General features: G+C 40.8%; 2 protein-coding genes across 2 annotated transcripts; both read left to right on the plus strand.

The window, feature by feature from the left end:
• The first annotated feature begins 2,682 nt into the window (after nt 1-2,682).
• On the plus strand, nt 2,683-4,070 carry LOC122013718 (formin-like protein 6). Its single transcript, XM_042569950.1, has 2 exons — nt 2,683-2,774; nt 3,404-4,070. Exons 1-2 carry the CDS (start codon nt 2,683-2,685, stop codon nt 4,068-4,070), a joined length of 759 nt encoding a protein of 252 aa, XP_042425884.1.
• A 712-nt stretch (nt 4,071-4,782) lies between these two features.
• Nucleotides 4,783-15,150, plus strand: LOC122014764 (protein SCAI-like). The gene is made up of 10 exons (XM_042571182.1): nt 4,783-4,977; nt 5,059-5,461; nt 5,836-6,042; nt 6,149-6,367; nt 7,743-7,809; nt 7,886-8,101; nt 8,298-8,389; nt 13,862-14,050; nt 14,147-14,283; nt 14,504-15,150. The coding sequence occupies exons 1-10, from the start codon at nt 4,859-4,861 to the stop codon at nt 14,778-14,780; spliced, it is 1,926 nt and encodes a 641-aa protein (XP_042427116.1). The 5' UTR covers nt 4,783-4,858; the 3' UTR covers nt 14,781-15,150.
• Nucleotides 15,151-16,448: the final 1,298 nt, after the last annotated feature.

The following is a 16,448-nucleotide window of genomic DNA, read 5'->3' on the forward strand; positions in this document are numbered from 1 at the left end:
AACCCTGCTGCCAGCTCACAGTGGGAGCTCTGTGGATGCTCTTAGATGCTTCCCCATCCTTCACGCTTTGTCTTCAAGAGCTTTCTTTGCCCCTTGTTCTTTATTGTTAGGTCTTTCATTGCCATGAGGCTCCTCACCTCTAGACTTCACACTTGCCAAGTCATACTTGGAGTTAGGGTGCCAAGACTACATACTTGGATTTATACTGTCAAGTCTCCACACTTGGACTTTGTCTTTGCCAAGATCATACTTAGATTTTCCTTTGTCAATATCACACTTGGACTTTACCTTGTTATTTGCATCATACACACTCACAAGTACATATCAAATACAATAATAATCTAACTTATACTTTTGTCCAAATATCAAAACCTAGGGTGGCATCAATTGCTCCAACAATTAATAGCTGCTATAACATATGTAAGTTACCTAGTAGCTACTCTAACGTGTTTAATATGAATTTATGAGTTGAAATTTAAGATATATAAACACTATTATATCTGATGCGGATGTGGTTTATGGCACAAGAGAGATTAGAGAAGATGGGAAGGGCATTTTCATCTTATGGCAGGAGAAGGGTTTGAGTGCTTATAATTGCACTGTTCATTGATCGAGGAGGAGGGGGGGCTGGTTCCGCCGTCGCCGTAGAGAGGAAGGAGGTGGAGCATTCCTCTCTCGTCGCCACTTTTGTGAGGCCGCCGACAAAGCATCTTTCCCATTCCTTCTCCTCTTCATAGCACCTCCTCCAGCCCTCTCGCCGGCCGTGGCCGCCAAAGGACCGGACCACCGTCTCTACTTCTCCTCCTCTCGCCACACCCACCACGAGCAGAGAGGAGGAAGCTCTCCTTTTCCTCGCGCAGCCACAGGGGTCGACCCGCAGCTCATAGCGCCTGCCGCCGCACCTTCCAGCACCCACCGCAGTCCACAACGACTGCCGTCGCTCCCTCCGGCGCTCACTGCAGTCTACAGCGACTGCCGCCACTCCCTCTGGCGCTTGCCGTAGCTCACAGCGCCTGCCGCCGCTCCCTCCGGCGCTCACTGCAGTCCACAGTGACTGCCGTTGCTCCCTCCGGCGCTTGCCGCAGCTCACATCGCCTGCCGCCGCACCTTCCAACACCCACCGCAGCTCACAGCGCCTGCCGCCGCTCCTTCCGGCACCCACCGCAGCCTATAGTGGCTGCGAGTGCCGCTGCCGATGCCTCCAGACAGCCTCCTCCGGAGCCCTTCGGGCAACTGCCGTTCGAGTGCCCAGTTAGGTCATCCGTTGCCTTGCGGACCCGTATCGCGTCCGGCTTCTAGCCACCGGGGCCAGCTACTCATCTGGCAAGCATCTACCTACTTCTCACGACCGCGGCGACTCGATCAGTGCCTCGACCAGCTCATCCATCCATCCGAGGGCGCCCCCGGGGCCAGGGTACGTCACCGTATTCATTTTGTACTTATTTTATTGTCTTGTTATTATGTGGATGCTTATGTATTCGCGGGACCCACCTCGAGCATCGAGGTACCAGAGATCGGGGCAACCTGGTCGCTGGCTGCAGGGATTGCTGACCAGAGGACTTAAGGCGACTTGGTCAACGCAGAAGACAGCTCGCCACCGGGTCATGGGGATGCGGTTAACCTTCCAGACATATCATTCCGGTAGGTTCGTCTTCTCAGCTTCCCGACAGGATCAAATTGACACCGTCTGTGGGAACACACCTGGTCTGGAACGTGGAGATGGACGACGCCGAAACTTTCTGTCATCCTCAAGACCTCGATAGATTCTGAAAAATATATCATATTCTCTTCACTCCACGGATATTCGGGAGTCGAGGAACTGAGTCAGATCCTCAGCTGGTCGGCAGGCCAGTTTTTCCATTATATTCTTTCGGTTATTTGATCTGTCAATGTTCCTCGATCGAGGAACCCCGAGCCGATCGGCCGGGCGTATATTATCCGAGCCACGGGCTCAAGGCCGAAGACCCCGTGTCGATCGGCCGGGCGTATATTATTCGAGTCACGGGCTCGATGCCGAAGACCCCGTGCCGATCAGCCGGACGTATATTATCCGAGCCACGGGCTCGATGCCAAAGACCCCGTGCCGATTTGCCGGGCGTATATTATCCGAGCCACGGGCTCGATGCCGAAGACCCCGTGCCGATCTACCGGGCGTATATTATCTGAGCTAAGGGCTCGAGGCCGAAGACCCTGTGCCGATCGGCCGGACGTATATTATCCGAGCCACGGGCTCGAGGCCGAAGACCCCGTGCCAATCTGCCGGGCGTATATTATCCGAGCCACGGGCTCGAGGCCGAAGACCCCGTGCCGATCGGCCGGGCGTATATTATCCGAGTCACGGGCTCGATGCCGAAGACCCCGTACCGATCTGTCGTGCGTATATTATCCGAGCCACGGGCTCGATGCCGAAGACCCTGTGTAGATCGGCCGGACGTATATTATCCGAGCCACGGGCTCGATGCCGAAGACCCCGTACCGATCTACCGGGCGTATATTATCCGAGCCACGGGCTCGAGGCAGAAGACCCCGTGCCGATCTACCGGGCGTATATTATCCGAGCCACGGGCTCGAGGCAGAAGACCCCGTGATCGATCGACCGGGCGTATGCACCAGTGTGACTCACGACTTTTGCTTCCACGCGCCCTTGACTCGCGGGTTATGCTTCAGTTCAGTTCACGTGCGATGCCCCCGTTCGGCTCACGACTTTCATCTCCGTTCGCACTCGATTTCACGAGCTATTTTCCCATTCAATTTTCAGGCTTCATGCCTGCCCAGTGCTTCTTTGCCTCTCGCTCGATCTCCCGGTCGCATTTTACGGCAATCCGAGCGGCAGTTTATGATCGCTCAGCCGTCCGTTCGGCCAAACACTTAAACTACTTGGTCAAATGCTCGACATTCTCTAGATGGTTCGGTCAGCATTTTACGATCTATTGGTCGACATTTTCTCAGTCGCTCGTTTGGGATCGCCTACTCGTTCGCTCGATCCACTCAGCATCTCGCGTGTCGCTCGGGCTACTATCATTTTACTCGTCGCTCGCTGGACATTTCGCCGCCCACTCGTCATCGCGTTCTGCCGCTCTCTCGGCATCGTTCCGGCTGTCGACTTGGCATTATTTCTCGTCGTTTGTTCGATGCTATTTGAGTCATTTGCTCGACATCGCCACAACTACTCGTTTAACATGATAAGACGAGCCCAATGGTTTCACGTTCGGTAGTGATTCTATTTAGGGCTTGGTCCAGTCAGTCGGACTTGCGCTTCGTTCGACTAGACTTGAAGGGGAGGCTTATGATGCGGATGTGGTTTATGGCACAAGAGAGATTAGAGAAGATGGGAAGGGCATTTTCGTCTTATGGCAGGAGAAGGGTTTGAGTGCTTATAATGCACTGTTCATTGATCGAGGAGGGAGGGGGTTGGTTCCGCCGCCGCCGTAGAGAGGAAGGAGGTGGAGCATTCCTCCCTCGCCGCCACTTTTGCGAGGCCGCCGGCAAAACATCTTTCCCATTCCTTCTCCTCTTCACAGCACCTCCTCCAGCCCTCTCGCCGGTCGTCGCCGCCAAAAGACCGGACCGCCGCCTCTACTTCTCCTCCTCTCGCCACAGCCACCACGAGCAGAGAGGAGGAAGCTCTCCTTTTCCTCGCGCAGCCAAAGGGGTCGACCCGCAGCTCACAGCGCCTGCCGCCGCACCTTCCAGCACCCACCGCAGTCCACAGCAACTGCCGCCGCTCCCTCCGGCGCTCACTGCAGTCCACACCGACTGCCGCCGCTCCCTTCGGCGCTTGCCGTAGCTCACAACGCCTGCCGCCGCACCTTCCAGCACCCACCGCAGCTCACAGCGCCTTCCGCCGCTCCCTCCGGCGCTCACTGCAGTCCACAGCGACTGCCGCCGCTCCCTCCGGCGCTTGCCGCAGCTCACAGCGCCTGCCGCCGCACCTTCCAGCACCCACCGCAGCTCACAGCGCCTGCCGCCGCTCCTTCCCGCACCCACCGCAGCCTATAGTGGCTGCGAGTGCCGCTGCCGACGCCTCTAGACAGCCTCCTCCGGCGCCCTTCAGGCAGCTGTCGTTCTAGTGCCCAGTCAGGTCGTCCGTTGCCTTGCGGATCCGTATCACGTCCGGCTTCTAGCCACCGGGGCCAGCTACTCATCTGGCAGGCATCTACCTACTCCTCACGACCGCGGCGACTCGATCAACACCTCGACCAGCTCATCCATCCATCCGAGGGTGTCCCCCGGGGCCAGGGTACGTCACCGTATTCATTTTGTACTTATTTTATTGTCTTGTTATTATGTGGATGCTTATGTATTCGCGGGACCCACCTTGAGCATCGAGGTACCAGAGATCGAGGCAACCCGATCGCTGGCTGTAGGGATTGCTGACCAGAGGACTTAAGGCGACTTGATCAACACAGAAGACAGCTCGCCACCGGGTCATGGGGATGCGGTCAACCTTCCAGACACGTCATTTCAGCATGTTCGTCCTCTCAACTTCTCGACAAAATCATTTATATTAACTATCTGATAACTTCTACATTAATATTGGACCAAAGGAATTTTAAAATAAAAATAACAAGAGAGGTCCCCATTTTTTTTTAGGAAATAGTTCTCTTAATTTGGGACGTTTTATTTTTTTTTTATTTTTTGCCATTTTTATCAGCGAAATCACAAAAATTCAAATAAAATTATTTTATATGAAAAATGAAAATGCTAGTTTGTTTCTATTTTCTTTTTTGTTTTGAAAAAAAATATCTCCCGAATTTTAAAATCGGGATTTTGTTCTCGTAGTTTGGTCAAAGTCTAGAGCTAAAAACCTCCTCCGCCTTCGAATCCGAAACCCTTCGATCTCGTTCAACCTTGGGAAATGGCGCAGACCAGCAATAAGAGTAGCATCCCCATCACCGAGCTCTTCTGGTCTCTCCTCGACAAAGCCGATCGCAAATTCTCTAGGGTTCGCGATCTCCCCAACTTCGGTCGCAATCGGTACTACCCCCAATTTTTCCGCTCCTTTTTGGCCCTTTTTTTTTTCCCTCCTCCTCCCTAATCACTCTCGGTTCCGTGCAGCAACGACGCGGATTTCCACAAGGCGTTCAAGATCTACACCCAGCTGTGGAAGCTGCAGCAGGAGCATCGGCAGAAGCTGGTGGAAGCCGGGCTTCGACGATGGGAGGTGGGGGAGATTGCTGCCCGGATCGCTCAGTTATACTACGGGCAATACCAGCGGACCGGCGATTCTTCTTACCTTTCCGAAGCCTACATCTTCTACGAGGCCATCTTCAGCCGGGAGTACTTCAGGGATGGTGGCGGCGGAGGGGCTCAGGCGCAGGATACGGCGCTGGCAAACAAGCAGCTCAGGTTTCTCGCCCGATTCCTGATCGTCTGCCTTGTGCTCGGCCGGCGGGAGATGGTCTTCAAGTTGGTCGGTTCGCTCAAGGCGATGGTGGATGAGTGCAAGAAGAGCTTCCAGGTCTGTCGCGATTGAGAATAATGGAAATCGTTTCTTCATTTTTAATTGTGTTTCACTGCTGAATTAACTTGAATATTCTAAATAAAAATCTCCATAAACTTCAAGTTTGATGGAAAATTGATAGATAAAACATAAGGCAATCTGGACCTTCTTAAGTGGAACATTCATTTTGTTTTTCATGACAATTCACTACTGTTACCTGAGGAATATGTTGAATATCTTAAGCTCTCTGATGAAGTTTCTTTAAGCCCGTGATGGGGAAGCATTTTTCAAAGTCCTATCGAAATTATAGTTTGTTTATAGTGCAGAGGGAGGAAATAGTGGATATGTTGCAGGTGGTGACCTCAACCTAATTCTTTGGTTATTATGTGCAGGAAGCAGAGTTCAGAGAGTGGAAGCATGTGGTCCAAGAAATAATCAGATTTCTTAAAGCTGATACAACTTTCATGAACATGAGGCCTTTAAGATATAGTTTTCTCTTTGACTCACATCCTGACTCTCTTCCTGTTATATCTTCTAGCTTCACTAGGAGGGGTTTGGTAGTACGTGATGCAATTTTGTGCAGTTATCATCACAATGAGGTTGATTACATTTTCTTTTGGACCTGATATATCTCCTCTTAGCATCATGCTAATATCTTCAAATGCTTAAAATAAGGGAAGTAACTAATTGACCTTGTCTCATCAGGTCAAGTTTACAGAGCTGACTCTAGATACCTTCAGAATGCTTCAATGCCTGGAGTGGGAGCCCTCTGGTTCATTCTCAACGAGGAATGGAACTGATAGTGGTCACTTTGGGACTGGCATTAATCGAGTGAATCTATTCCAAGATATTAGGGACCAGACATTGCCACCCAATCCACGGAAGTTAATTTTGTACCGCCCTTCAATTACTCATTTCCTTTTGGTGAGTTTATCAATGCCTTTGCTCCCATTAAGATGTTTCCGATTAGAATTTCTCTGGTGATGTCTTTCTGTGCAATTGATAAGCTAATATTTGCATAATAGTCTTAATGCTTGATAAATTGATGCTTCATATCTCCATTCAAAATGTTGCCGTTGGCCCTCCAGGCTGCCTATCTACTTGGGTTCCCTGGATTAGATGCCCTTGCTGTTTCAAATTTTCTTCTCTATTTCAAATCATTAGTTGGTTAGATGATGATAGCTAGATGTTAATATTACATGTAATTCACAGCATTGACATAGGTTTCAGCTGGAAAATATATAGGTTTGTATTTCACATTCATAAAAAAATTCCAGATATTGTTTATTTCATTTTTATAGGAATTGAAGTGGAATAGGCAAGAAGATATTTCACTACCTCCACGTCTAACAAAATACAAAATTCAGCATGATATGAGTCTTGTTGGCATCAATATTGTTGAAGATGGAAGACAAAATTGACAAGATTTGTTCTTTCAGTCACTATTCGGCATAGATTCCATCTTAGCTGTGGTTGACTTTGCATTTCCATGTGACAAGAATTTTCTTCTACATTGTCAACTTTGAAATTCCACGTCTCCTACCTTTTGTATCTTGTAACAAAAGATTCATCCTTTATTTTTTTTTTCTACTTTAGGTTTATTTTTTTTTGACTCATCTGTTTAATTTAATAAATTAAGTTTGCTTTTATTAGTTGGTAGAACTTTTTTTTCTCTTCAGGATCTTGTAAGATAAAATTCATATGAAATCATATTGAGTTGAATCAAATTGTCTCAGTACTTTTATACTCTAGTTCATATTTATGATGTGTGCCATTTTATATTTGAATCTTATAATCTATCATAAGAGTTTGTTTATAGTTGAATCTTATAATATTATTATAAGATATTTGAATCTTTTAATCTAACAAGATATTAATAATCCTTGTATTGGATCTTCTTCTTTTCCATCATTTATCTAATACGATAGGAGCCTTTGTCTAATACAAAAAGCTCATGGAGAGGATATATACTAAAGAGCTGAATTGCAAAATTATGTCCGTTTCTACTATTATTATGTCTCTAAGTGCGCCTAGGAAAATAACTTGTGTTTTTTTTCTCTGTTTTTATTGTTCCCTTTCATGAGCATCTTACCAAAGTTAGAGATGGGCACTCAAAAAAAATGCCAGATAGTTGCAAATCTTCTTGTGACATTCTGTCTATTCTCCTTGTTTAAATCTTCCAATTTGCACCTCTATAAAGAAGCTACTGAACATGGAAGTTAGACTTGAGCTTCTCTAGTGGTGGCAATCAAAAACACCACTCCATTTTTATCTTGTTTACAGTGCTTTTGTATTGCAGGTCCTGGCCACAATCTGCGAGGAACTTCCTCCTGACGGGATCATGCTGATATATCTTTCAGCTGCAGGTTAATCATGTCTTTTATCTTAAGATTGTTTGGTCTCTGGAATACATGGAATTTGTTTCATTGTAAGATTTTGCAGGAGGATCTGGATTAAGTAATCCAGTACCATTAACTTCTGAAATTTCCTTGGATACTGCTGAGAAGATTGCAGGAAATTTTAGTAATCTTGAGATATGCTCACCACTGGTTTCTCAACAGTGTAGACCAACTCGTCCATGTGTTGAAAATAAGGATGCTAGCGAAATTGGTATTGATGAACAAGCCTCTTTATGGTTAGGTTCTCGTGGAACTGGAGGTATTTTTTTTGCCTGCATGTGTGATCATTAGTAATAATTAGAGTTGCATGTAGGAATTTATGGTCGTTAGCATAAAGCACATGAATGTTATGCAGTTACAGCTTACAATTGAAGCTTCTTAAAATTGTATTATGTTATTTTTTTAATAAAGCCTACTACTGTACTTGGCATCAACATCTTGTCTTTTCTTTTCAGGTTCAAGTTCTATTTACCCTTGCGATTTGATTCCATTTACAAGAAAACCAATTTTTCTGGTGATCGACAGTGACAGGAGTCAAGCATTCAAGGCAGGTTTGTCAACTTTAATTTCTCTTTTCTGTATTTCTGGAATTTCAAAGGTTCAGTCACTTTACCAATAAACACGTAAATATTTCCCTTAGCTAAGTGTGATCATACCATCTTCTCTGTGAAATTAAAAAGGAAAAAATAAATCATTGTATCCAGGAATTGCTAGAGATGGCTATACGAGTTGTAAGGATAAACAGAAAGTGGCAGCAATGAGGAAAGAGCACACCTTAAACCTTGTTTGAAAATGCCAATTAGAATATGACATTCATAATAGCAGTTGTTCTAGGATAGATTTTTACTGACACAGTCATATGTTTGTTCTTTTGATATAATCCCATAATTTCTGTCCTTACAGCAGCTGGTAAACCACTTTGTACCTTTTACCTTAGTGGAATTAATATGTGGTTATGAGGCTAGTTTTTATCACAGGCTATTTGATTTAATTCAATTCTAAAATATTTCATATTGTTAGAATTATTAATAGCATTGTAATTACACCTTCAATATTTTTAGTCCCGCATTGAATATTTAATTATAAGGTGTCCTATAATGTAATATTTCTCATTTTAACAACACTAACATCAATGCAATATCCTATCCCTAATTTTGACATGATCATGCAACACTGAGATGAACAAAACTCACAAAGAGAGTAAATTTTATTAGATTAAAGATGATATAACAAGAGGGAGGGACTGATGTCTCTTTTAAAAACCCTAACCATGGCCCTCTACTTAAAGAATAATAAAAAATTTAACCTATTCCTAAACAACTTAAGTAATAGAAAACTAATTCTCCAAATAACTTATTCCCTAAACAATAGTTAGATTTACCTAGTTTTCTAAAGTCAACCAAAATAAAATCTTATAACTTCTAAATTCCAAAAAAAGTAAAAAAGTTTTTAATAGAAAACTTAATGATTTGGGGTTTTTTTTTTCTAAAATATTGCATTATTCTCCCCTGTTGTAGAGAATTCAACTCTTGGGGAGTTGTCGACAACATAGTTCTAAAAAAGAAAAAGAAGTATAGGTGGCCACCTAAGTAGAAATGAAAAATCACCACTTCTCAGTGGCTAAGTAGTTTGCCTAGGCCGTCTAGCCACTCTAGATGGCCTATATAGGTGGTCCAGTGTCCTACCTAGTCAATTTGACTTGCTTTTGCAACCCGGGTGGTCCAACTTTATAGTCCAAATGAGTTTATTGAAAAATAATTTATTTATCTAATTTATTCATATGAATACGACTTTAATCACCCATTCTCACCATATCCCTCCTTTGTTGCATTATATTTTTATCTAATTTTGTAATGAAATATGTTGTATTTTCTTGTTATTACATGTTTGCTTATTAATTAACACTTGTTTACTTGTGATTGTAAACTTTTGATTGTTTATCCACTTTGTTTGTGACAATGCATGCAATATATCAAATGTTATTTCTAGAGTTATTAAATGATTATCATAAACATGTCAAACTCTACCATATACATCATGGAAATTATTATCATAACACACTTTGAGTTCATGCCCTCACTATATTTATAATTTTGGATCTATAAATGTGTGAAACATTGAGATTAATGTATCTATAAACAAGGGAAAAAATTAATTCAATAGAGTGCTTCTTGAGATATATTCAAATTATTTACTTGCTCTTTTATATATAATTTTATTTTAATGCCAACTACTTAGGCCCCTGCTTAGGTGCTCACCTACCACTTAGACACTATTCGGTAAGTTGATTGCCTACTGCCTAAAATAGATTTTTAAAACCTTGGTCAACATCTTCAATAGGGTGTTTGTAAGTAGTAATTGCATTCTTAATTCATTTCAAGCTTTGAAGTACTAAGTTTTCACCTCCTCTTCTTTTTAGTCATCCCTTGGGTAAGGAAATGCTTTGACTAGTCACGAGGTAGAAAATAATGTCTTTATCTCTATGGTAATCAAGGCATTTGGAAATAAGTGTCGAGACTCGAGAGCACTCTCTCATCTAGACAAGAGCTTAGCATTTGTCAAAATCAACATGTAAAGGTGGAGTTTTGCCCAATAAGGTAGCAAATCGTGTATGGTAAAATTTTGATTAATGTTTAATAAGCTGGTTAAATAAATAAAAAAGCATTAGAACCAAAAAAATTTCTCACAATAAGGGATATTCAAGTGAATGTAATGCTTATGGAGGAACAATTATACGATATATTGCATTAATGAATACATGGGCATAATAATCTTTGGCTCTTTTAGTTTACTTAGTGCATCATTATGTACTTTTTAATAATCATTATTCAATGCGATTCTTATCCTGATATTGATATGTATCTCTTATACATGTAGTGAAACTCTCAATTTGGCAGATAGAATTTGGCAAAGGAATCAAGTCAACAAGTTAATGAGCTCTAGGCTAAAAATGACTATAAATTAACACATGCTTGTAGATGTATTATTATAAGCAATTTCATCAATTGGTAAAAGAAAAAATTGTGATCCTAATTTATTCTTTTGATAATTTAGTTAAGTGTGCTCTTTTGAACTCTTTTAGTAGCGTACAATTGTCAACTTAATTCATTTTTAATGGCAGGTCGAGTGATTCTCAAAGTTGGTGAGTTTTCGCAGCCTCCTTAGGTGTCTCACTGAAAGTATCATCGATCTTTAGAAGATGAGTTACTAAATGTCATAAGAGACTTGGTAGTTATATGATTAGTGTCACATTGCATATTAGTGTCACATTGCATATATTATGTCATCAGGAGGCTCTTTAAAAGATAAGTAGTGAGGCTTAATTACAAAAAAAGGTAAATTTGCTACCTTAATGGCCCCCCTAGTTCCGACCCCACGGATATGGAGAGAGGTAAATGCAGGTACACAAACATTAGGTGTTAAGCGTATGGTGGAGTAAACCAAGTCACTAGTTCTTGAGAATCAACCCCTGACCATTACGCTAAAGATGTCATGCGCCCACCGTCTGTATTATGCCCTGGGGGCTAATGAGGCTTAATTAAAGATCCACTAGGTGAGGTAGTAGCTATCTACTATATTGTGGAGAACTTGGATGAAGCTCCAGTTTGAGTTATATTCTAGTGTTTGATTTTTGAAAACGATATTCCTGTAAGTTCCATTAGTTATGACTATTCTATTTTTTTTCGCACACACATATCACGTAATTATAAAAAGTCTAGTGCGCTTCTATGTGTCAGAAATTTGGGTGAAATTATGTAGCTTACTATGTAATGCCATATAATTCTTTTTTCACTTCATTTTGTGTATGGGTAAATTAAAGAGTGAATATCATCATTTCTATTCTTTTCTATTAATTCAAGATGTACGCTAGGTTTTAAATTATTATAATCAATTGACATGCTTGTGAAGATCCTTGCTTTTTTTGTAATGGCTCATCAATGAATTTTGTGAACTTTCTAGATTATCCAAATTCTTGTAAATTTAAGCTCGTCTTGCATTTCAATTTTAACACTTTGGCAACTAACATTATATCTCTTATATTGCTTATAGTAGTGGCAATTTCTCTCATTTTAACGTTCTTAGATTGTTGATGAGTAGTGAAGATTAAAAGTAATGCAACATAATACACTAGGGAAGAATGAAGAAAATGTTTTTTTATTGATGAATGATGGTTAAATTAGTGTATGCACGTGAGATTCTGCATGTGATGATATTTTTTTGCGAAGGTATGATGGTATGTGAGAAAAACTAATTAAATGCAAAAATCTTGACTAACCAACTAACTCAAGAAAAGTATTTTTCAAAAGAGACTGATTATAGCAAAGTGATGCAAGCCTATTCCTTTATTGAAGTTGCCAAAGTTCGATTTGGATAACTGATGAAAATGGTTAGATCTCTTCACTCTTGGGATGGATCCCTTTCTTGCACGAATCTTTGCACAAGATCTTTAACTTATTGCAATTTATGTCTACAAGGAACCTTGGACTAGATCCAATATTTGCTTACATTAGCTCTACTACCTTGGATTAGATTCAATATTGGCTTACACCAGATCTACCGAATTTGTCCTTTCTCTCCCCAATCAATTTAAAGCAGAACCCACCACTTAGTTTTCCCTTTCTAAATAATTGTTAGTTGTTACCTGAAACTGATTTAGTTCCTATTCTTTCTTTCTGGAGTTGGATTAACCTGCTTGTGTAGTTGGCTGCATCAGTTTTTGAGGGTTCTTGTTGTCATGGGTTGTTGCCAACTTGCATGGATGAAGTGCAGGAGGGCAAAATCACAGATCTGTGTGAGGGTTTGTAGATTCCAATGACATGCCTAGGAGGGGAAGGGGTAAGAGTGATGTGGACCGTTGAGAGAGGTTGGCTAGCAATGAATGTGGCATGGTAAATGTAGAGCTCTTGGTGTAATTGCAAGCAGATTTGAAAGTTTGTCGTGTTGCCGCGGGGATGAATTGCAAGACCTACATGAGGGTGGAGGATGGTGGCAGGCGTGACCGCGTGAGGTCTCGATGGCAAGAATGCTAGCACCAGTCCTATAAGAAAGGTGGAAGACCTAAAAGATGGAATTACTGAGGGAGTCCTTGGACGAGTTCACTATAGGTGAAGTGACACAGAAAGTGGAAGAAAAGAGTTTTATTTATGATTCGAGAGAAGATGGAAGCAAATAGTGAATGTTGAAGAAGATGACGGAAACAAGAGCATGATGCATGGAATATGGATGCCCATTGTGAGAGGGGCGTCGGGATGTGGTGTGGTGGCAAAAGTGGGATGGCGCAGGCAGGTGAATGGGATGAGTATAAATATCATTTATCCTTTTGTTGTTAACATCATATAATTACTACTTCTCGGTAGACATTTTGCAGCTTGAAGTCTTCTTTTTTTCAAATGTGCACATAAAGAACCAGAATAGCATTTGTTTGTGTTCTAATTTTTCAAAGATAAACCCTTATATTTAGAATATAAAAATGCTAGACGAAAAAGGCCGCCTAGTGCACTAAGCTTCCGCCAAATCTGAATCCCGGAGAAGGATCAGACCACATTGGGTAAATAAATTTCTTGATGGGGTATTGATTTTGATTTCTGCAGCTGTAACTTTAATATATGTATATTTGATATCTTAAATTTTTAGGTTCAGTTTCCTTTAAATATGGGAAAACAGAGAGGTAAATCACATTTTTATTTGCATACAATCATTTTCGGACATTTCCATCCCTCTACCTTTCTATCCTTTCGAGAAAATTGACTAAAGTTTACTCTTCAGTATGCCATTTTATTTTATTTTTCTTTGTAAAATAAACTACAATAACTGGTGAAACATGTAAATTCGAACATGATAATATCTCCTGAGCCTTAAGCTATATAGGATCACACTTTTTTTCCTTAACTTGTCAGTGGTGCAAAATCTAACACCAAAGTAAAATTATGAATTTTCTATCATCTATCTGGTTTAATGTCATAATTTTATATTTTCCTTTCATGCTCACTGTTCAGAACATTTGATGAAATTTTAACAGGTTATACATGGAGCTGAGAAAGGTGCGACAGTTGCTATGCTTCTCTCTCCATGCTCTAGGCCTCCACCCTCAGGAACTACTAGCGAATTTGCTCGTTCTCAACAAGGAAGCCAATTCACTATGTTCCTGTCAGCACCAGTGCAAGCTTTCTGCTTCTTGATTGGTATTTCCGGTGCAAATGTTGATAAGGTTTACAATTTTATCTCATTTCTTTATGATAGTACATTAGCCATCCTCTTGTCAAATTAAATTTACTGCTTATGTACACACTACTTAATTCTCCAGGATAAATACGATAAGGCAGAAAAATTATTGTCATTTTCACTCAGTGAGTGGGAAAGAGCTTTAGTGACGTCAAATGATCTACATCCAGTTTGGATTGAAGTCTTGGGCGACCCATTTTTGAGGCGGCTTCTTCTCAGGTTACTCCTTGATTTTATTTTATATGACTATTACAACATAGCATGTACGCCATACTTTATGGTGGCTGTTGGGCTACATAGCGGAAATAATTGCATTATCTATTGACATCAAACTGAATTTTTCGGTACCTGAACAATTCATGCCATGTTCTCATTCTCACAAGTTGGCAGTTTGATCAGGGTATAGTAACGTTTGTCATTTTCGAATCTTGTGTTGCAGATTTATCTTTTGCAGGACTGCTCTTGCACTTTATGCACCCGCATGGCATCACGATGAATATCTTCCTGAATGCTTACCTCATTTACCCGAACCAGTTGATCCAAATAGCTACATTTCTCAATCTGCTATAATGAAGCTAGCAGACACATTTGGCATCATAAACCAGTTTGTGTTTTCGGAAGAGATTCTGCTATCAAAGCATGGCGATGATGACTCTGCAATGGAAAGACTTCCAGAAACTGAAGAAGACGACACAACGGATCCTGATGAAACATAAGCATCATCTCCAAAATTTTGTTAGCAATTGCATCTACTGGAAGAAGCATCTCACTACGCTCTTGCCTACATTGCCCACCAACTGGTTGCTAGTGACTTTGAGCCTCATTCTTAGCAGCTCATCATCATCGCTGAGCTACAATGGTTTGCGACGACTTGGGAATTTGGATATGAAGTATTCTTCGAGCTCTTATTTTATATTTGCCTCCTTTTAGAAACTCATGGTAAGTGATAATTGTTATCGGCATTGAAACAAAGTAGAAATATGTGATAAGCAGATTGGTGATCAACGCTGTTGTTTATGATTTCATTGGATAATTGCTGCTCTGGTTGGTTCTAGAATAATTTCTTTTATGTTGATTATGATAAAATGGGTTCACAATAAAATGATAAATAGAGCAATGGCTTTTATGTTTTTATATATACATTCTGGAAATAGCCTCTTATAAGAAAACAGGATAAGATTACGTACAAGAGATCTTTCTCTGGGATTCCGTATAACAGACCTTTCTCTTGGTCTCCGTATAACAGGAGGTTTGTACATTGGATTATTATTTTTTTTTTTATGTTTTTATGTATACATATGTATTTGCTTTGACATATTAGAATTTTGTTGTGTGAATTAACGTCAATGAATTGTTTTTAGTTTTATTTATCAGAGAAGCAATTTTTTTAAAAAAGAAAATCGTCCCCCCAAGGCCTAACGAATCTTGAGAGTGTCATGTTTCAATCCTCTATGTATACGTAGGTGTTGAATTTAATGGAAAAAACTTGAGTGTCATGTTTCAATCGCGATGCTAGGTGTTGTGGTCGTACTAGGTGACCTCGTGGGCCCTCCATGTTAAGCAATCTCGCGTGGAACTGCCGCCCGAGATCGCCGTCCATCGCCGTCCACCGTCCATCGCCGTCCATGGCTACGTGAGGTAAATTCGACAACAATTAGAAGAGAAGAAATTATTTATTGATGTAAAAAATAATTAAAAAAATAATCCACATGGATTCGTAAATCAATCAGTCGAGAAAGAAAAATAATAAAATTCATTGTTTTTTCCAATGTAAACAAGAAAAAGAAATTACCGTTAAAATATTTTCATCATTTTTAATTCCGTCGTTTCAAATACAGATGCATCTTTTTTTCATTAATAAAATTATATCACATATAAAATAATGATGCATATATATTTTTTAACTCATACAATTACAATATATATTTAAAAAATGATGAATATATGTTTTTTAGTTATTAAAATTATATCATATGTACTCACTTATCTCAATCAAGATAAATAAATACGTAAAAAAAAAAAAACTCTTTCTCTTACAATTCTTTTCCCTGCCCATAATTTTATTCCATCCATCCTTTAAACACCAACCTCACATATCACATGCTCACTCTTGCTGAATCCGAGCAACACGTTTCATCATCCCTACTATTCATTATTTTCTCGTCCGATATTTTTATGGTCCCATCTCGTGGAATTTTGTTTTATTTATTTTTATTACCAAATTTAATTAAGTTTACGTCTTAAGAATTTTTCATGCAGTTGGATTTAAACTCAAGCTAAAACATTGTTATGCTTATAAAAACATTAATTTGACAAAATTACTATATCTTTTTCATTTCAAATAAAGGAAAATAAATTAATAAATAAAATTTATTTATAAATTA

Source organism: Zingiber officinale, chromosome 8B, assembly GCF_018446385.1.
Source record: "Zingiber officinale cultivar Zhangliang chromosome 8B, Zo_v1.1, whole genome shotgun sequence".
NCBI classification, from domain to species: Eukaryota; Viridiplantae; Streptophyta; class Magnoliopsida; order Zingiberales; family Zingiberaceae; genus Zingiber; species Zingiber officinale.

Coding starts and splice junctions, on each gene's coding strand:
- LOC122013718 (XM_042569950.1), top strand. CDS start 2,683: ATGCCCCCGTTCGGCTCACGACTTTCATCTCCGTTCGCACTCGATTTC. Junction 2,775..3,403: donor TCAGGCTTCATGCCTGCCCA/GTGCTTCTTTGC, acceptor TTGATCGAGGAG/GGAGGGGGTTGGTTCCGCCG.
- LOC122014764 (XM_042571182.1), top strand. CDS start 4,859: ATGGCGCAGACCAGCAATAAGAGTAGCATCCCCATCACCGAGCTCTTC. Junction 4,978..5,058: donor CCCAACTTCGGTCGCAATCG/GTACTACCCCCA, acceptor GGTTCCGTGCAG/CAACGACGCGGATTTCCACA. Junction 7,810..7,885: donor GATATATCTTTCAGCTGCAG/GTTAATCATGTC, acceptor AAGATTTTGCAG/GAGGATCTGGATTAAGTAAT.